Raw genomic sequence first — 21,964 nt, 5'->3', positions numbered from 1 at the left:
ACGTCATTGCTAATAGAAGCTAACAGTTTGATGTTCTTTTATTTCTTCAAATTATTAAGAGGCCATCGAATTTCAACAGGAATGTGTCGTGGCTTCAAAATTTTCTTCTATGTTGTGATATTTGTTGTACTTCCAGGACTGATGCTAGCCAAGAGGTTTAAAGATTGACAGGGAATCAAGGAATGTATACTGTCTGGTGGTAGAGCTTTTGTGACATCCCCGTGTCTCAGTTCTGTGTCTGTGATCCATGAACACAATGGTTTGTTGTATTCCACCAAATACTGTGGTCTGTGTCTGTAACAAATGAAGTTGCAACCTTCAGTTCGGTGGATATTCTTCTTATCCAATTCATATAATGTGTAAATGAGATCTTAGAAAAATCCTAGCTCTTAGAAAAAAAGAAAAGAGAGAATCAAATCGATTCCAACCATTCTTTTTTTCTGGTATATATTCTAACCATTCTTTTAAGATGACCAGGGAAATTGCATTCTTTACTTTTATGTAAAGATTAGATATTTGTCTCTTAATAATATATATAACAATTTAAAATTATTTATATATATATATATATATATTGTCTAGAATGTGAGATGTATATGTCCTGTTGCCCGTGAAGATATATACATATTTTTTCCTTCTATTGCTTGTGAGTTTTTTTTTTAGAAAAAAGGAGAGGGGATTAGCTCAACTGAGCCACCTGAGTATGGATGGGATTCAAACTGAGATTATTAGGCACCACCTCTAATGACTTCACCAACTTGATGAGTTGGCATGTAACCGTTGATGGTGAAGTTATATGTAAATAGATTAAAATGATCGCACCTTGAAATCAAACAAAAGATTGAAGTGAATGGAGAGCCACTCTTTATTGCATATTAAGTATTTCATATTAAGTTGAAATTTGTAGAAAGTAAGGATGACATATAGCATCAAAGCACGTAGTACTATTGAAGGCTATCATTGATGAAGTTTGTTGATGGCTCTATAAGTATAAGGATAATGGCTTACTAATTAATTGCAAGGTAACTCGATATAAGAATAAAACTTATCTCAGATTTGGAATTGACAAGAAAACTGGGGTAGAAGTGGGAATTTACCTAAAAACAAATATGATTTGAGATTCAAGGCAATTCAAGTAAAACAATTTTTTCATCTTGAATGACAAGGTTATTGCTGTTAATTAGCATTCATTAATAAGTTGAGAGTCCCAGCTAGCGTAGTTAGCAAAGTTATTTGGATTAGAACCAATAACCCAAGTTCCAATCCCGCTCACAACCTAATTTTGACTGGACTTCATTACTGTCTTTGCTATAGTTTGATCCCCACTACTTGAAGCCATTTCATAGAACAAGGCAAATAAACCTAAAAGCAAGGTAGAGCTAGCTCATTTTATTAGAATTTTGCTAAGAATCTCATAAGTTAACAGATTGCGAATTAGTAGGTCTGATAGCTTAAGGTAGTATCATGCATCACTTATAGTTTTTGGTTTTCATTGTTTTTTTTAAATAAAAATCAGTTATTACTTTTTTCAAAACCAAAAATCCAAAACATGTTTGGTGGTCACTTGGATTGCATTTGGTGATGGCTATGGTGGCGATGGTGGAGGCGGCCAGCGGTGGGTGGTGGATGGTGGCAATGGCTAGCAGTGGACAACAATCGGTGGTTCATGACTGGCATCGGACAATAAGCGGTGGTGGCAAAAGGAAGCAATGATAATTACAAGTGATTTTGGTTTTCAAAATATTTGAAAATCATATTTTTAGTTTTTACAATTTTTCAAAAAAATAATAAAAGTAGAAATCAATTATCAAACACCAGTCTTGTCTCAGTTTCTGTGTTTTTAAAATAAACACTACAACCAAAAGTGATGATAACTAGGGCCTAACAAAGAAAAAAAAATCTGCAAGAATTAGACTACCATGGAAAGCTAATAAGCAATAGTTATTCAGTTTAGAAGTTTGCTTGTGGAATACATGACCTTCTGTAAGCAGTAATATATTTCAGCCACGATCGAGGCCCAAACATGAATCTGTATAATTCTCTCTCATATATGCATGCTAACAGCATTCCTGGTGTGCTTCATCACCACTCTATGATGTCAATTGTCCTTAGAGGATTCGCATAAAGATAGTGGGTTCAGATAGCAGGGCATCCCTCAAAAGATACAAATTAAGATGCAATTTAGGAAAAAAATTAGTTTAAGTAATATTCATCCCTTCTGAATTTCGTGAATATTAACCCTGAATTTTATAAGAGTTGGAACTTGAGTAAGCCCTTGAGTGGAGATGCTGGAATGCCAAGGCAAATTCATTTATTTAAGGAGTTTTTAATGCAAGCCCAAAACTTTAATTATTCTTGTTCTCACAGCAAACATAGCCTATTCAGTTTTCAAATTATGCAAATGACTGTGTGCTACTATTGGCTGAAAATTGCTTTCAAACTTATCAAAGAACTGGATTCAATGTGGCCTTCAGGGATAACATCATGAAAGAACTAACATGTTGCCAGTCATCTCCAGATGTCAAACATGTTACAATTATCTACCTTTCGTTCCCCCCGAAAGATTTGCTGCTAGGTTAGTAAAGTCAATTTTTGTGAGAGAATGCATCAAGTAGCTTTTTTCCCTTTATAATGCAAATTTCTTGGAGCACTCCGATTTATAATCAACCTTATGTCTTCTATGTGAATTATTTAATATTTCGGCTTGGTTAGAACCTTAACATTCTCTTGTCCTGCACTTCACCATGCATTAGCTATTTGATCCAGTGTGTCATTGCACTGATGGTAAGTTGATATCAAGCCAAATGAAATTTGAAAGTCTTTGTCCATATGAACTTGTGCAGTTATCACTAGGTTCTTGTTATGATCCAGTTTTCAAGTGTATTATTGACATTCTCTCTGAATACAAGTTTGATCTTCAAAACAAGATCCTATTATGTGTATGCCTCCAGCTTCCAACATTGCCACTCTTTTGAAGTTGATTCTTCTCTATCTCATCTTGAATGATTATATTGTCTTTGACATTGTTCACCAGGACAATGATATGTGGTTACTGGCCAAACAAGTTTCATTACTATTCTTTATTGTTATGTCTATAACTTTATTCCTTGATCAGTCAGTGCACCTTGAACTTTTTGATACAGTAAAAGATTCCTCTTCTCATACGCTTAATATAAATATGTTTGAGGGTATTATCAGCTGCTCTTGTAGTAAACTAATGGCAAAAAATGTTGAATAAAATGTAGTACCCTAGGTGGAATAGTAGATTCTATGAAGTACATTGATTAAGCTGTTTGGAAATGTGATTGGTTCCTCCTTATTTTCCAATAACATGCTCCAAGCATCAGATGTGGAAAGTAAGTTAAGCTGAATGGAAATGCATCTTAATGAAATCAATTGGGCCTTTCAAAAAAGTGGATCCAATTGAAGAGAGTGGTTTATACCTTTGTTGCTTTCCAATGGTATGTTTCAACTTTCAAGCATCCAATATTTTTTTGTTGCCTGTACATTGCTTGGTGAAGGAGGAATCAAGCTCATTGGGTTTATTTGAAACTATGTGAATTGGTTAGCTCTTGTTTTTTTTTTTTCCAAGTCGACTTATGGCACTGAAATTAAGATTTAATTTTTGCATGCATTCATTTTTAATTTTTAGTTGAGAGCCAATTGAGGATGTTAAAAGGATATATTATCTCATGTTATGGTCCTTTTCCAATAATAAAGAGAACTTCCTGAATATTAAAGCTTATTGTCTGCATGAAGATCCAATTCTTTCTAAATTTAAAATGCAATTGAAATGCTCATATAATGAACAAGTCTCACAGATGATCAAAAGAAACAAAGTTTAGCACCTAAAGTCATGGGTAGGGGTTAAGAGCATGTGCTCATTTTTAGAGATAAAGTGAGCTAAATCCTATTTCTTCATGGTGCCAGGAATTTGTTTAGCATTGCAAATCTAAAATCACCTTCTTTCTTTCTAAATTTGTCATTCGTATCAGAGAGTTGGTGGGGCTGGACAAGACTTACCATCCACCTGTAAAGTTCTATGCAATTTTATTAGCACTGTGATGAGAATCTCTCGTTCTTTAAAGAAATTTCCTTTTTTAGAATCCTCCCATCATAATTAGCACCCAAGGAATCCTCTTAGTAAGTTTTAATGGATAAAGAACAAGAATGCGAGCTTTTTATGGTGGTGATGCTACTTTAAAATGAACCATTATTTTGGAGTTGTTGCTCTGTCCTTTGAAGCACCCATAATATGGAGTGCAATTTTTCTTGTATCACAGCCCTCCATAGTTGAGATTTCTTTGACTAAAGATGGCGTCTAGAAAGAATGCAACCACCCATCATCATCTTATCTAAAAGTTGGCCTCATTCTTTCTATAGCTCTTGGGGAGATGCAGTCCTGCACCATTTTATACAAGTTAGAACAGCAATCTCAATAACAATATAACCACTAAATACAGAATAAGAATCCTGCCAAAGCCTTGTGGGGCTACTGGCTCCTTCAATTAATCTATGACATGAATCTTTCCCTTTATTTCAAGGTAGTTGGTTCTTCAGCCAAAATCTTGTTCTAACAGATATGATCTACTTTAAATCACTCGTGGGACAGTAAACCTTCTTTTCTGAGATTCCCTGTATATAAACTAAGAAATGCTAGGACTAATTAGTATATTGCTTACTCATACTCAAAGCATATAAAGGCTGTGTGTGGGGATAGAAAGTGAAGGATAAGGAGAGAAGCTAAAAAGAGGCCAAGTGGTCTCCAGTGCATTGGGACAGTGCTCCAGTGAAGATCATGCTTCCCATTAAAGGCCAATGTCAGCCACCTTGAATCACTGAAATTGTTAGTCCATAATCCACTGCTTAGTAGATGATAAATTTTGATTTGTAGTCATCATGTATTAGAATAGTAATCAAAGAAGAGAGATTCACAAAAGGACTATTATAATCGAACATATTATTTTATGTAATATGTTTGCCATTCATTCAATATATTTCTGAAAGCATCAAGACCGGTGTTTATAATCCTAAAAGGGCTTCGAACTAAGATATGATAATCCTCAAGCTTCCTCTACATACTTTCTCTCGAAACAGTGATTTCTTACTTTTTAATTTGTATTATTCTTTCGGAACCACTACAAGTTAAACAATACAGTAACCTTAATGAAATAGCTGGAATTGAGCCTACCACTTTTGTAAAGTGAAAGCCAAACCACATATTGTATTGCATAATGATTTTTCTGTTTTTGAAGGTTTTCCTCTCGGTCATCATTTAGTGCAAAAAAGTGTCTTAAAGCTTAACGCAAGGATGGGATATTTAATTAGGACAAAATTTTAAAGCTTGAATGAGATAATTTTAACGATATTTTAATTGATAGGAGCAACTTGATGACTACTTTGACATTGCAATATCAAGAGCATAAGAGGATATCATAAAATATAAATCCAGACTTTTTTTTTCCTCGACATTAAGATCCAATGAGGTATATGATCTGCTTATCAATTGCATTAAGTTGTATGACATTGATTGATTTGACACTGGATATAGGAAGGATTGTGATATCATGGAGATTGTTAGTTGCAGAATGCCAGTGTGAACTTTTAATCAACTTCATTGAGAAGGAAAGGAAAATTAACAACTTGGAAATTTGATGGACAGAGTATTGATATCACTTACGTATTGATTCTGCGCTTCTTATATTTCAGATAGCTCAAATTTTTGTCACAATTAGCTAAATAAACGGTGCATACTACTCTATTGGAAGCAATTTGTTCCAACTAAGTGGTTGATGGGGTTCCCATCTTTTACACCAAAAAAAAAAAAATGCAGCTATAGACAACTTGGTTATGCAAGAGGAGAAAAATATAAAAATTAATAGTGAATTCTTCCAATTAGCATCCACTCAGCAAACCATTTGAGAGGTATATCTTTTTTATTTTGTCTTGGAGCTGTGGAATAAAAACTCATGCTACTTGTGCTTTTTGACTGTTATCGGTTAGTACCTTGAAGCAAAAAAAAGACTTTGAGGCACTATGGATTCTCAGCTATACTCCATTTAAATAGCATGTCCCCATATGTCCAAAATGGCTTAAAAGAAAAGATAAGGGAGGAAGAAGTAAGAGTTCTTGATCTTGAAATTAATCTTTGTGTTCCTTTTTTTTTTTCTCTAAAAAAAAAGTGATCTCCAAAGACATCAGAATCCATCTAACTTCGTATACGTCATCTAAAAAATCTAATTATAATTAACATTATAGGGTATCTCAGAGATGGTGGTCGAAAGCTTGTTACATCCTATAGAAGAATTTCTTCCATTAGGATTGGAGACAATTCACACCCTCCATGTACATGATATTACTAGCATGTTGGCCGTATGTAATTCCTTTTTTTGTAGCTCTAGATACTTGTTATTCCAATTAGACGCCTATTCAGTTCTTAGGTTCATTCCTATTGACACTAATTCAGTTCTTCAGTTCATTCTTATACAAATCATTCTGTCTGTTTCCAACTTATGGCCAAATTGGTTATGTCTGAAACATTTTGAGATACTTGTTCAAGTGATACCTGAGTGTCTGTAACTCGAATTGTTATAAAGTTAAAAGCATTGTTCCATTGGTCAGCCATCAATATTTCCCAGCCCACTTCATGATAGGTTGTGACCCCATCAGAGAATTCCAAGCGACAAGTGCTAAGTGCTATCTAAAGCTACATCCAGCCTCAGGAAATTGACAAAGGACTAATCCATGACCTTATTTGCATGAAAGCATAATAAAGTAGGTGCCACCACCATGATTTGTACCCTGATCTCTCCCAAGCAGATGGGGCTGAACCCCTCAATTAGACATGTTCAGAAAAGTATCTACAGGAATCGACCTTGGCCAGTCTTGCCAATTTTGCCTCGAGTACGGAGCAGCCATAAAGTCGGCAGATTAGATGGATGGGCTCAAGAGTATATAAGCACCACAAGAGTCCTTTTACCTATCCGATGTGGAACTATTATTCCTCGACCCGATCTTTTATCTTGTCTAAAATGCATAGCTAAGCTCATCATGAAGCTTGGCAGGGAACTTTCAGTGAAGAAAATATCTAAGGTGGTAAGTTGCAGCAGTCTTTTCTTGATCCAACAAAATAGGGTCATTGAACTTCTATCCACTCAAATCAGTTTTGCTCAAAGCTAATTGACAGTATATAACATTTGACAGATATAGTTGGATTGCCACCTCCTAAGCGACAATATATGACACTCCAAGAAGCGCTTAGTTTGCTCGCCGACTTCTTAGGTGTTCTTGCTGCTAGAATCATTCCTATAATTTGTTCTGAATTAGAAATACTCCTCGAATACTATTTTCTAGGTGATCCAAATATCTGTTAATTAGCATGTCTCAAATCTGGTTGATAACACATAATGATTTCACCACTCGCAAAGTAAAAGATATTTACCATGAAATATACAAGTGAACTAAATTAAATGATCATTACCATAACAAAAATCTTGTGTAATGCATACCGAACCATATTATTAATGCAATAATATAAACTAACATCACTACATGAAATCAAATCTAAGAGCCCTAAACCATACCATAGTGTTAAATTACAAGTATGATAGGTGTCAATTGAATTGCATCAACCAACCTAACCAATATGAACCATTGTCTATACCCCCAAGCAAATGTGATGTTGCACATTAGTTAGAAAAGGAATAGGAGACAAGTAATGGTTCCAGTAATCAGCGAGGACTGTAGTAGTACCGGCATCCTCCCTGAGCGAGCTTCTCCGGTGGCCAGGTCTGCGATCCAAGAGAACACTTGTCCGGTGGTCTGCGGCGAAGTACCTTTTGTTGATTTCTGACTGTTAAAATTAAACCATAGTTCATCAACTTGGTTAAATAGATTCAATTGATTCCTAACTAGATCAATAGTTATTTTTTTTTAAAAAAAAAAATGGAATCCAACTTTTCCAAATAATACCCGTTCTTTTAATTCTAAAACACTTTATACTCAACAACCACCCCCCACTAGCGTCCAAAATGATGCATCCCCACCATGGTGGGGGAGAACAAAGTAAAAGAAGAAAGAGGAAGAAGAACAAGCCTCATTCTCTCCTATTCTCACCCTCCAATAAAACCAAAGCAATAAAGATGGATTAATAAAACAAAAGAAAACAATGATAAATTTTTTAATGAAAAAAAAAAGCAACAATATAGGAGTTTTCCAAAGTAAATTTTCAAGAATAAAGAAACAAAAACTATTGCTACTTTTCATTATAAAAAAGAAAAAATTAATCATACTATTTTATCAATTATCAATAAATGAAATAATAGTGGAAGGATGGCATTATTAGTTGCACATTGATTGCGAATTAAGAGAAAGTCTAATTTATATGAAATGTGATTTTTTTATTTCAAGAGATGTTTTTTAAAAAATACAACCGTGACATCTTATGTCATAGGCTAGAGGCCGAAGGGAGTCTCAAGAGAGTAGAGACTAAATATTATACTTAAAAATATGATATATAAAAAAAAGAGAAAACCCAAGTTAATTATTTGCTAGACAATATTCAAATAAGACCAGAGAAAATGATCACCCCCCGCCCCCCCCCCTTCTTTTCTAATAAAAAAAGATGGTAAAATAAGCATTTGGTGTAAATAATTATATTATGTGTATTATGTACCTAGGACTTGATCCGGGGCAGAAGGTAATGGAGAAGTCGCCGGCGGTGCATGTAAAGATGCTGCTGGCGTCGTCGTACGCGTAGCTGTACGACCGGGGACACGCGGACTTGAACACCTCCGAATACACGGACGGATGGCACGTGGCGGGGCTGGCGTACTCCCCGCTGCAGCAGAACTCCGGCCTCCCAAACGCCCCGCACGCGCTCCGGCACGCCGCCCCCTCACCGTCGCCGACCCTCAGCTCCTCCGGGCACCGCCGGTTGAGATCCGCCGCGCAGCCGGTGGCGGCGCACCCGCTGCCGGCCACCACCACCACCGGCAGGTTGTACCCGTCCACCAGGCTCACGTCGTAGAAGTCCTTCCCGTCGGCGCCGCCAAGGCTGAATTCCGCCAGGGTCGCCGGTGGGGTGGCGCCGGCGCCGTTGCACTCCACCTGGCCGGACCCGCAGTCGCCCGTGGCGCAGGAGCCGCTGCCGGCGCTGTCGAAGTTGCAGCCGGTGCGGGCCCAGAAGCGGCCGGACCAGCCGGCGGGGGCCAGGAGGACTCGGGACTCGCCGGCGGCGAGGGCAAAGCCGGTGGAATCCAACTTCGGGCTGCCGGAATTGGAGAGTACCCCAGGCCACACCGTGTCGCCGCAGTTGTTCACGAATGTGAACCGGGTGCAATCCATCATCCCTGCAAGCACATACATATATATACATACATGCATGCATGCATGCATACATACATACATACATAGATATCAAACCGGAGTTATTACTAAATTTCAGATTGTAATTGAAACGAAATAAAATGTAATAACGATAGATTGGAGGAAATAAGGTAAGTTACCTATGAAGAAGACTGCAAGAAGGGAGAGGAATAGAATGGGGTTTGAGGGAGATAAGAATGGACTCATTTGGGGTTGATGAGTGGTTTCTATATCTAATTAGAGGTTAGAGGAGAGTTGTAGGAATTGGAGCAATGGTGGTAGGGGACTTTTGGAAAGTGGAGAAGGTGAGGAGGGAGAGCAGTACTCAAAGCAGGGTTTTTAAGAGTGGTGATAGATGGCAGGAAGGAACAATGGTGGTTAAATTAGTGGTGGCCGCCACCCATATAACTATGACATTGGAGGAGGAAGGGGATGTCTGCTTGGCAGCTCCCTACACCTGACCTTTTTATAGTTGTGCTATCAAGTGGTCTTCTTTGGCCCCATGGAGTCGGTTTCTTTGATTATTTTTATTTCTCGTTGTAACATGACGAGTATGACCTTGGAGTTTTTCTCTTGTGACTAGATTGGGGATTGCGAAATTAAAATTGAGCTGCACTAAAAGAACAAAAAGCATGCACCCCTGAATACCGTACATTTTGGATAGTTGCCGTCAAAAGATGAACAACCGTCAAATAAAACAGTCCACGAGTGTATGCATAATACATATTATTTGATGGCCGTTCATCTTCTGATGACAGTTATCTAAAGATGTACAGCATTTTAAGGTACAGTCTATGCATCGTAGAAGATCCTAACTGAAGGTCAAAAATAAGTATAAAAAAATTAAAAAAAAAAAAAGATCAATTAGGTTTAGTTAGGTTTAGTAGGGAAGAATGGCATGCAAAATGAGATTTGTACGTATTAAGATTTTTTTGTGCACCTAGATTCTTTAGCCACAAAAATCAGGATCGGCAGACAAGTGGACAATGCTATCAAAGTGAAGTTTATACTATGTGCCAAATCTACAGTCTCACTTGTCCTTCGAACACTTTAACTACTTCAAACAAACACTGATGTCAAGCTCATAACTTACCTGTTTCTATTTCCTAGAGGAACAAAAAAGATGAGCTAGCTCACAGGGGACAAAGGTTGTACATTTTGCATGAAAGAAATGTTTGACATTGTTTTTAAAGCGAATTCACCATTGGATCATACAATGATCATTTAGAGATCTGTGCAAGTTGATGAAGAGTGGAGTGGTTTGCAAACTATATGAGGTACGATCTAATGATCAACACCACGAAAAAAAATCAATCATTTCTTCGCACGAAAGATATAATCTGAATTTATTTACAAAAATAATATTGAAGATGAATCAGATAAAGACACATTAATCACCATGCACTACCTAGAATATAGCATTGCTCGCAAATTAGTATAAGCATAAACCAAAGTGCAGCAAAATGATTTTATAGAGCAGATGGTTAATATTGTTATTTAATTTCTACCGATTTTAATTTTTCAGCTATTGCAAATTCAGCTTGTCTGTCATATTAGTTTTTATAGAGCTTATTAGAACATTGTATTCTATACAATCAATGGTTTGTTCTAGTTCCCATTTCACGACCTGTTCAATTGTAGATAAATATGCATCTTCTAGATTTTGGTGCAATTTTTTCGTGCATCTATAGACTATTAATAGTATTTCTCCAATCATACCGTATTGACCCAAGTGACAAGTGTGTAGGCGAAGATGCCCATATGCATTATGAGCTACTCCCATACTCTTGCTCCAAATAATTATCGGAACTACTTCACTATTTATTTTGACTTTAAATTATATGTATATATACAAACATATATACATACATTCTTATATGCATGCATATATAGATAGATAGATAGATAAATATTCTCTTATTTAGGTATCATGGTAAGAAATGTTTTATGAAGTCTATAGATACTGTGGAGGTTGGATGAGTGGCTATAATATCATTTGCAAGTTTGGCCCAGAATGCAAATTAGATAGCTATTAGGTTTTTCAAAGAAGGAGAAGGAGAGAGAAAACAAGAGGGCAACATGGCGAATTGGCCATGCTAGCTTTCAGACTTCAAGTTCATCAAATGGAAGGGCATCTGGTGTGAGAGCTACGTGGGGCTAAATTATTGGCAGTCTGTACACGTGGCACTATTTAAAGGATCCGGTATCAAAATGTGAGACGTAGCAATGGACGGTCGTCCCAAGACCGCGAAAAGAAGTAGTGGCATGGTGGGCAAGCGACCGTTGATTCTTTTTGAAACGGGACCGCTAACGCTAATTAGCATTCTGTTTGGAGGCAAAGAAAACATCAAATATTCTTCTTTGGGCAAAGCAACGGCAAATATGGCGTAGCTGGGGGCCAGAAGCTGCCGACCGTTCTTCGCGGTGTTCGATTGTTTGAAGATTTTTATTTTCTATTTTTTAATGAAAAAGATTTTTATTTTCAGAAAGGCCGTTGATTAATTATTTGGCTCGATATGGACCATGTTATGTTAGGAGATATTGCAATTGTCATAGTCTTCTCCCAAGTACTTGGATCTGTATAGTTTATCTTTACTGTCTCTAAAAAACACAAATCCAATCTATAATAGCTAGTTTTCTAATTCATCCTTCATATCATTTTAAATGCTATTTATATATATTATCATTAAATAAGAATATAGTTTATACAATAAAAATATGTTATTAAAAAAATATAATGATCGAAATTGATGAGTGGGAGCTTGGTCAAGCACAATCGTATCAAAAATTTTTAAAAAAAGAACCGAGTTAGATCTTAGAAGATTTGCTTGACCAGTCCAAGCTTAACTTCTTTATATTGATTGATATCAAGCTTGTAATTTTGATCAATATCTTAATTGTTATCATGTAGCAAGCTATCATATAACATATAAAAGATTATGATTCACAACCTTTTTATATCAAACTGTAGACCAATGCTTTCTCATTATCATCTTCTTTCTTTTTAATTTTTAAAAGAAAATAAAATTTAATTTTTAAATATTAAATTTAAAATAATAAATTTTAAGATCAATATATGAAAAAAATAATTATTAATTTAAAAATTATGATATCAATCTAAATTTTGATGTTATCATCTTGGGGATAATCACATACCGTATCTCAAACCTTTTTTTTTTTTTTTTGGTAAAATATCTCAAACCTTTTTCAAATATAATGTCTGGAATAAAAGTTGCGGCAGTATCATCTTTTACGTCACGTCGACATTAAAAAAATGATGAGGGTGACGGGGGTGTGAAGTGGACCCGTTACCCAGTCAGCACGTGACCGAGATGTGAAGGCGGGACCCGGCCTGACGTTATAGTGGGACCCTCGTGCAGCTGACCTTGTAAAGGCCGCAGGGTGACTGCGCTCCACTACGATCACCACCTCACATGCTGCAAGGCATTGGATTCTCCCATCCGCATCACACACATCGTGGGAGATTTGGTTCCACCGTCGCTCCTGTCACCTTTTCTTTCTTCTATTTTTTTTTTTTATAATTTTTGGTAAGAGACTCTACCATCTTTCAATTAAGTAAGATCATGTGAATCGGCAAATATGCTGCCGTATGGACCAAATATTCGCACAAAAAATGATTGCCTATCGTCAATCATTAGATCACATTTTTATCAAAAAAAAAAAAAATTTAGATCATGCAATAGCTACTCTAAGACTTATGAAAATGATAGAAAAAAAATAAAATATTTTAAAATTTATGTAAGATACGATTCAACAATTGATATTGTAAACTAAAAAAAGAAAACCAACCACTCTTCCGTGTTAAAGATGCAACTCGAATCTATGAATACCATCTCCATGGAATGAAGTTCCCATCTTTCCACAGGACCGCATGGGTTGGATCATATCCACATATCAATTAAAATGGGTGGCTCACATGGCATACAGGCAGATAAAAGCTGGCAAATCGTTAAGTAGACCTAACACATTTCTTGGGGTGGGTGGATGGGTGTGTGCAACATCTTGGGTGTGCATTCCATTGCATGTACATGTGTGCGTGTGTGTACGTGCGTGCATGCGTGAGTGCGCGCTTCGTGGCAGTCAAGTGGGTATTTTCTATAGTTGATATTTCGTGGCAGTCGAGCGTGCGCAAGTCAAGCATGAAGGGATTCGAGGAAGTTATCTTAAAGCTTGAGTGGGGTAAGCATATGATCCAGACGATTCGGGTAGAATATAAATGGATTGCATTCAGGGAAAGCTTAGTTCCATAAACAAGTTATTATCTTAGCATTTAGCTCACTACTGATATGATTGTTGAATGGTGAAACTTGGACTTTTCTCATTGCCAAGGTTTAGATCCTCAGAAATTTCAAATATATATATTTAAATGACAATATATTCTTCACTTGTTTTATAGATTTATTTGTTCCAAAGTCCGACTTGTACCATATTTTATTGGTTGATATTTGTAGGTTCACTGTTTCGTGATACTCGGTGAAATACTTGCTTCAAGATAATTTAATTTTAACAAACAGAACTATAAAACTAGATCTCTTATGGCTGAAATATGGGAACCAAATGACTAGGTACTGTGACTACTACTATATTAAATGTTCTTGTGAGCTGAGTATTTTAGAATCATTAGGATGGTTGATGCATACCAAGGGCATTAATAAATCACTCGAAAAAAAACCTCATCCAATTGGCTTCCACTTTAATTTTCATTGCACAACGGTGGAACAAAGAATGTATGCAGAAACAACTCGAGAATAATTAATTGACAGTGGTTGATACTGTTTTCTACTTATCTAATCACTCAAATAATCAATGTAGTTGCTCTATAGAAAAAAAAGCCAATTCATCAGTCTCCAAAGTAGATAAAAAATAAACATCTGACTAAAATGGCATTTGTATGCCATTTTAAATCTATGATTCTTTGTACGTAAGCAATTGATCCATGAAGCAATCTTGCCGTGTAAAGCTGAATGGATTGGATAAGGGATGAAGCTTTCTGTCTCTTGATCACCATTCCTTTCCTTTCTTCTTTCCAAAAGCTTCCTGTCACCCCCCATTTCGTTGTAATACTGACTTGGAAAGCCCATGCAGCGTGTACAAATTAAAGCAAAAGAGAGATTTTTTCGCCTCCTCCTGGCTCCCTTATCACCTTTCTTCTTTATAAACAATACAAGAGGTGATAGGCCAATATAAAGATGAATGAACAACCCTATCTCTTTGTTTGCTCAACGAATGTACAAGAGCCTGACGATTGAATCCTGTCAAGACTCAAAAATTATTGCTTGACCTCAAAATAGTTGGTGGTTGTTGGATACAAAATTGCAACTTCAGAGCTAGGATAATAAAGCTAGCTGCTATCAAGATATAAAGTGTGTTGATGGTGTTGCCTCCTATCAACTCGCGATTTTGTCAGTGGTGCAAGTGGTGTAAATGGCTTTAGTTTTGACTAAATTATCTTAATAGAACTTTGTTGGCTGATGATCTTAATTTATGGAAGTCATTCCATCACCTGTTTTTATGGTCTGTGGGCGATATTATTACATCATCCCTCCCCTTCAGAAACTGCTTTACTTCAAATGGAAGTAAAATTGACAACAGGCTGACTCTGGCTCCTTTTAGGAGACAATGCAGGACTAGAAACAGCCTATTGCATCAGCCCAGTTGTTGCAATGCTCATATATAAGGGCACAAAAAAGACTGCATAGTAGTAGCTATACAACATGTGAGCTCTAAAGCCCACACATAGCAGATCAAAATCTAGGAAATGTAAATAATGGCATCATTAGCCCGGCCATACTCAGAATCAGATCTAATTCTCAAAACAAGGCCCAAATCTAATTTATTTTTCTTGGTTGACATGCCAGGGCTTAATTCAATGACAAAATTTATCTGTATTCTTGTTTCTCCTGTATAACTAATAAACTGAACTTCTAGCTTGTCTGAATGATCTGTAATTTGAAATAACCAAGCATGATGGTTGCCACGGAATAGACCTAAAAGAGTGTACAAAAAAATACTAATCAGTGTAGGCCATGTGAATGATGCATGTGAACACACCTAACGACTTGTAAAATTTCCACCCCTCAAACCTGGTTAACAATAAATTGCCAAAAATCCTAATAGGGTTTTTAGCAGTCTTAGCTAATCTATGCTTTTCTAATTAGAAGCAAAGATATAGAATCAGCCATCAATCCTATTCACGCTTAATAAAAGCCATAATTTGTTGCCAATCAATCAAATTGCTGAAGATAATAATTTTATATCCACTGAAACATACACAGAGAGACGCTCCAAGCCTGGTTCTTTCACCCTAAGCAGAGGCCTAGGTTTGGCAACTTGAGGATCAAGCATGGGCCAACATTTTTACTGGGCCTTACAGGCCGACAGAGTAGAATCATAAACCAATCTGCATGGCCATCGTACTATTCAGAAAATGCCTAGGATCACTTCCCCCAGAAAGAAGCATCAGAAACTTCAAATAAAATACATCAATCTTTGTTAACTTGTAATGTCCGTCAGGCTTCTGATGCTGGGACCATCAACCATGACCAACATATTCACAAAGTCATACAGGCCATTACAGTATGTATCATCATCATACTAGTAAAGAAGACCTAGGTTTATTCAGCTCAAAAGATGCATCAGAGAAACTTCAATTGTTAACTTGTAATGTGCATCACGCATCTCATGCTAGGACCATCAACTAAAAGGATATTCTGATCCCCTGCTTGAACAACAATTGCTACTTGCACTAACACATGGACTCGTCATGCCCAAGAAGAAATAAGGATCTTAATGACCAACCACTGTAGCTTTTCTTATGTAGATACAAAACTGGCCCCAACGTGAAGCTGGAGTCATGAAAACTTAGCCTTGCACCCTATTTTCAAAAATGCGGGAAAATGCATGATATCACAGAAAAATAAATGAAAAAAAGGTTACCTTATCTCCTCTAACAGTATAAGGACTTAACTGCCATGGGCAACTGAAATGGTCTTCAACAAGGACCACAGATCCCATCACAACTCAAGATGTTACAACACAAACATCAGATCACAAGCTCAGTTCAACTTCTAGGATCATATAAGTTTGTCCTTGACTGCGGTTATACACAGGATCAAGAGACACTGGGTGAGCAGTGAGAGTACGAGAAGACAACTTTGGCTTTACCTTCCAGCAGCCAAAGATCATCAGTGGGTGAAAATAAGGTGAGAACTAAGTTCAGAAGTAGAAAGGATTGCAAAAGCTATTGAAATTAGAATCCCATGAATTCCAGGATATCAAAACCAGTGTCTGCATAAATTCTAACATCTGCTCTCTCAAGCTCTCAATCACTGTATGCATGATATCATGTGGATGATACAGCATCTAATATGTAATGCTAAATTCAGCCTCTTGAGGCCAGACTGAAACCCTCGTGAGACTAATTTAGTACCAAACACCCCTCATGAACCCTGGACCGCTTTTTAACATCAGGGAAGAGAGCTTCAAGTATGGCACAGGAGTACACATTCATGATGTGTGCGAAGTGAAGACGATTTAGCTTTAGCATTGGTTCAGTTGACCGAGGTAGAAGATCATCAATGTTTTCAGCCAAGAATTAAACTGAACTCTTTCAACAGTCAAATCACACAAGACCTACTAGGAATATTACAATCATTCATATCCATTTGAAAATCACAAGAAAGCCGATGACCAGACAGTTGTTTCTGCATCTTAAAACTTTTTGTTCAGACATTTCTACTAGTCACTCAGGGCTGGAGAAGCAGCCAACACCAGATTAATGGCTTATACCATTAAATCTGGATGATCAAACTGTCTCTATAATAGGTAAATCACATTTTCTTTAAACATAATCAGCTCAACACCAGAACAGGTACCAAAACTGTTCATGACCGTTCGTCCTTCTCATCTACTAGGCATGCAGAGAGATCACGTTAGCTAACCAACAGAACAAAAGCTGAAAAAAGCTGCAACAATAGGATTGCTTATCCACTCTATCTAGTCAGGCAATCTAGCAGGCCACAGCAATGGGATAGGCTCAGAATTTCCAACAGGACAAATAACATATGATATCTAAAAACTTGGTGGAACACATAAAATATACTAATAACCTCATAAGAAGAGGTCAGGCTAGACTTTTGGAACAAGAAATTCAGCAGCACCTTGTTAAATTACATAGTTCTTTCTACTCTCAAAACAAAATCAGATAGTTGTTTTAAATCCTACAATGCCTTTCCAAAAGCACATCAAGAATATCAGATTGAAAACCTGATTCAACCTTGAAATGGCCAATAAAAGATACCAGTAGTTCCTAAGAAAATAATCAAGTGCAGATCATGATGTTAAAACTAGTAATCTCGTTGGGGCAAGATGTTTACACTTGGATCCAAATTGGTAACAAGATATCTGATAAAAGATTTCCTACATAAGCATTATAGATTGGTTGCCTTCTTAGAAACTACATATGTCTCAAATAATTACAAACAGATAAACCGTCAAATTTGTAACAATTAGAACTTCTAATGGATCAAGATGACTATGAACATCAGTTTCTATCAGCTTGAGACTATGCCAAACATCATAAACATAGATAAATGATCATAAACGAGCCCATCCTAATCATAATCTCTTACCCTAATCATACTATCTAAAGAAAATCCAAACCAGCTTCCTCATCACTTTAGCTTTAGCTCTTGTTGGAACCTGACACAAATATAACCTGTTTACACCACTACCTTAGGAGGTTTATGGGTGTGGAATGGAAGGACAGAATGCAAAGGCAAGAATTATTTTCATTACTCAACCATCAATTGAAGTATGATATAATCCATCATCGAACCAAAACATCAAACAGGGTGAAAGATTTTTCACGAAAGAAAAATCTTTCTCAGGAGAAATGAAAAAAAAAAGAGGAACCCCCCAGTCCAATGGGCTAAAGCGGTAACAAGAAATTGCCTTTTACAAATAAAGCTATTCTCCAAAGCCCCTGTATAAGAAATGATCAAGTCAAAGATGCTGGAATGAAAAACTCAAACTGAATGTTGAATTACAAATCTGCCAGGATAGGAAGACTTTGCATCAGTCAATTACAGTTGGAGAAGCAACAGTTAGTAGTAGTTGAACTACTTGTTTAATGGAACAGAAAGCCAACAGTGATGAGAAAGGATGAATATATATCTACAAAATGACAGAACCAGCTGTAGGGATAATTTTTCTTTTATGTCAGGTTTAACGTATTTCCACCAGACTGAAAGATGGGATGGCCTCTATTTGGTACAAAAGATGGATAGAAGAGAAAGGATGGATGAGCAAGAGGATGGATGATATTAAAGTACCCTTTACTAAAAATGTATTATTATTATTAATTCATAACACTTATTTATACTAGAAAAGCAAGGTAATATATAAACCCATAAGTTTTATAATTTATAATTTTATAAAACTTATATAAATATTTAGTTTTAAGTTAATTAACTAAATAAATGATTTTATAAATTAATTATATATGAATTAATTTATTTATATATATTAATTATAAAAATAACTGATTAATTTATAATTTAATTTATGGTTAATTAATTTTATATAAATAGTTGACTAAAAAAATAGTGAAGAGGGAGGGTGACTAGAGTAGAGAAGAGATGGGGCACGAGTCTTTCATTTGATAAAAGAGTAAAGAAGTGTTAGGATTTTGTTAAAAAATTAATGAAAGTTAATTTTGTCAATATAGAGATCCATCCCTCATATGCTCCATCTATCCTTCCTTGCATCCTCCTAATTTGGGAGGATACATATTGGTGGCCAATGATGAATGGGCAATCCTTCCTTTTCATCTATCCTTTCTACGTATTTTTTGAACCAAATGGTAGATGAGGACCATCCATGCTTCCAACCCTATTCATCTTCCCTCTCATGATCCCAACCAAACATGGCATTAGTTCTCTTTCACATCAGTACCATGCCTTTATTACAAGGAGAGGGTGGTATTCTAAATAGAAGCTAACATCCAGAAAACCCATTGCGGACCAAGCCACTAAGAGATGCTATGCTCTCCATGCAAAAAGCCATAAACTGGGCAGTACAGATACAGCTGAAAGTCCAACGTTCACCAAGATATGCTAGCTACTTGCCCTTGCCCTTTCAGGAATCACTAAGCCTCTCAAGTAACCAAGTCTGTCACCTCTTCTCCTCCCACAATCATCACATAATCAGCTTGCATAAACCCAATAGTGAAACAACCAAACAGGGCCTTCACACTCAGATCATATAGTTGTACTTCAATCTAGAATGCTTTCGCACAAGCATCATATTATATTAAAATGTACTTCAATAGTATCTCTTTTTTTTTTTTTTCTCTATGAGCAAAATCACATAGCCAATAATAAGTGTTACAATACAGTAAAGCAAAGGACACAGATCAAAAAGGATATCAAGCAAAACTCTTGTAAAAATTGGTCTTCTACACATTCCCTTTTGATTTTACTTTTTAATGTCTGGACAAGTTCCTCTGCAAAAAGGGCGCATACCAGCATGAGATATTATTTAAAAACAAGACTGCTACCAACCAGTCTTAACATTCTTAAGCAAGATTCTCCCCCATCCTACTTTACAGCAATCAAGTTCCCAACACCTTTGCAACTGGGAACCAAAATAAAACCATGCCCCAACTTTTCTAGATAGAAATGATAGCTCCGCACGAAAAGGTGGCAGAACACAGACAAAAGGCAAAGGCATCACCTCCAGCATATGCCATGGAATCAACTGATTACTTGACCATATTTCCCATTAAAAAAATATCCTAATATTTGAAAAGGCATATATACATATGTCCAAAACTATTGACCAAAATTCACACCAGATGAAATTAAACATAAGAAACAAGAAAGCAACAGATAAGTTTTTAGTAGGCCAAGAGATCAAGAAGAACTAAAACATCAAACCAAACGGAACCAAACAATTAAAATATAAGGCATATGTATATCGAAAAAAAAAAAAAGAAGAGATGTAAGAGAGACACATTCAAAGAGTGTATACACCATTTGAGTTCTGTTTTCCCCCAACCCCAAAACAAGACCCCAATAGGAAAACCAAAACAGACCACAAATAACAAAGACCATTTCCAGAAAATCCATTTTAAAGGGAGAGAAAAAAGAAAAAAGAAAGAAAGAAAGGATAAAACCCCTCATTAACAATCCAAAAAACTGAGCTATTAGATGGGGAAAAAAGATATAAAAAGGCCAAAAAGGGAAGGAAGGATTAGAGACGGTAGATCTCACTTCGCGCTCGGGCATTCCCTAGCGAAGTGACCCATTTCGCCGCAGGCGTAGCATGATCCACCGCCACCTCCGCCGCTGCCTTTATAGCAATCTCTAGCCAGATGACCAGTTTCACCACATTTATAGCAGGCAGAACCACCTCCGCTGCCACCCTTATAGCAATCCCTAGCGAGGTGACCAGTCTCTCCACAGCTATAGCAGGCGGCACCACCTCCGCTGCCGCCTTTATAGCAATCCCTGGCCAGATGACCAGTCTCACCGCAGTTATAGCAGGCACCACCACCTCCGCCGCCACTGTAACCACCTCCGCCGCCACCGAAACCCCCCCCTCTCACTCCGCCGCTCCTGCCTCCGCCACCGTTAAACCCGTACCCCCCTCCATAACCACGGCTACTTCCACCTCCAAATCCATCCCTTCGGCCGCCGCCCTGGACGCTGGATCCATCAGGGCCGGTGACATCGACGGCCTTGGTGCGGCCATCGTCGCCCTCCGCGATGGTGAACTCCACGGCCTCGCCCTCCGCGAGGCTCCGGTATCCCTCCGCCTTGATCGAGGACTGGTGAACAAAGAGGTCCTCGCCGCCGTCGTCCGGCGTGATAAAGCCGAACCCCTTCGCCCCGTTGAACCACTTCACCGTCCCCTTCGATCGACCGCTCCCGTTCGCCATCGGAAAGGATGACCACGGAGATCCGAAAAACCCCAAACCCTAGAGAGAGGAGGAAACTCCAACTCGCCTCCACTTCGATATGCACCTCGCTTGCTTTTTCGGCGTAATATATCAAAAAGTGGGCGCGCGGGCGTCCCTTGGGCGTATCGGACGGCTGGGAATTAACGAGTGTGGAACGAGGACCGTCCGACGGACTTAGGTTTTCTGTGGGGTCGTCTTGTGGGCCTGTGGGCCGGTCTTCTGGCCCCGTGGACGTGGGAGAGAGCCAATGGAACGATGCTGGAATGGAATGCTTCAGAGGAGATGGTTGGAGTACGGTTGGAGATGATGCCACCTCAGCTGTCAGTGGGGTGTTTTTGTTGGCATGTTTTGTTTCGGTGCTTGTTTTTGTGGGCTCTTTTTTTCGTAAAGAGAGAAAAAAAAAAAAAAAGAAAGAAATATCTGACAACCATTTTTTTCATTTATTTAAATAACTACGAATAATATCGATTTATCTCACTCATAAATCTATGTTATCAAGTTTTTATTTATATATATTTTTTAATTTAAGAAGAGAAACAAAAGGTTCATCATCCGTTTACGTTGAGGGTACGATTAGGCAAGAAATATAAAATCTAATTTTATATTTTATGATTA

The 21,964-nt window shown here is 37.4% G+C and overlaps 2 protein-coding genes across 2 annotated transcripts; both read right to left on the bottom strand.

The window, feature by feature from the left end:
* Positions 1 to 7,482: 7,482 nt before the first annotated feature.
* LOC105059622 (thaumatin-like protein 1) lies at positions 7,483 to 9,800 on the bottom strand. The gene is made up of 3 exons (XM_010942993.3): positions 9,507 to 9,800; positions 8,675 to 9,350; positions 7,483 to 7,852 (listed from the first exon to the last, which is right to left on the bottom strand). Exons 1-3 carry the CDS (start codon positions 9,571 to 9,573, stop codon positions 7,693 to 7,695), a joined length of 903 nt encoding a protein of 300 aa, XP_010941295.1. The 5' UTR covers positions 9,574 to 9,800; the 3' UTR covers positions 7,483 to 7,692.
* A 10,541-nt stretch (positions 9,801 to 20,341) lies between these two features.
* LOC105059621 (cold shock protein 2) lies at positions 20,342 to 21,423 on the bottom strand. Its single transcript, XM_010942992.4, has one exon. The coding sequence runs from the start codon at positions 21,326 to 21,328 to the stop codon at positions 20,657 to 20,659; it is 672 nt and encodes a 223-aa protein (XP_010941294.1). The 5' UTR covers positions 21,329 to 21,423; the 3' UTR covers positions 20,342 to 20,656.
* Positions 21,424 to 21,964: the final 541 nt, after the last annotated feature.

Source organism: Elaeis guineensis, chromosome 16 (assembly GCF_000442705.2).
Source record: "Elaeis guineensis isolate ETL-2024a chromosome 16, EG11, whole genome shotgun sequence".
NCBI lineage: Eukaryota > Viridiplantae > Streptophyta > Magnoliopsida > Arecales > Arecaceae > Elaeis > Elaeis guineensis.
This window is presented reverse-complemented; position numbering and strand designations above follow the sequence as displayed.

Excerpts from the sequence above, each read along its gene's own strand:
- LOC105059622 (XM_010942993.3), bottom strand. The coding sequence starts at position 9,573 with ATGAGTCCATTCTTATCTCCCTCAAACCCCATTCTATTCCTCTCCCTT. Across the intron at positions 9,351-9,506 it reads TCTTGCAGTCTTCTTCATAG|GGATGATGGATTGCACCCGG; the intron begins GTAACTTACCTT and ends ATGTGCTTGCAG. Across the intron at positions 7,853-8,674 it reads TGCCCCGGATCAAGTCCTAG|TCAGAAATCAACAAAAGGTA; the intron begins GTACATAATACA and ends TAATTTTAACAG.
- LOC105059621 (XM_010942992.4), bottom strand. The coding sequence starts at position 21,328 with ATGGCGAACGGGAGCGGTCGATCGAAGGGGACGGTGAAGTGGTTCAAC.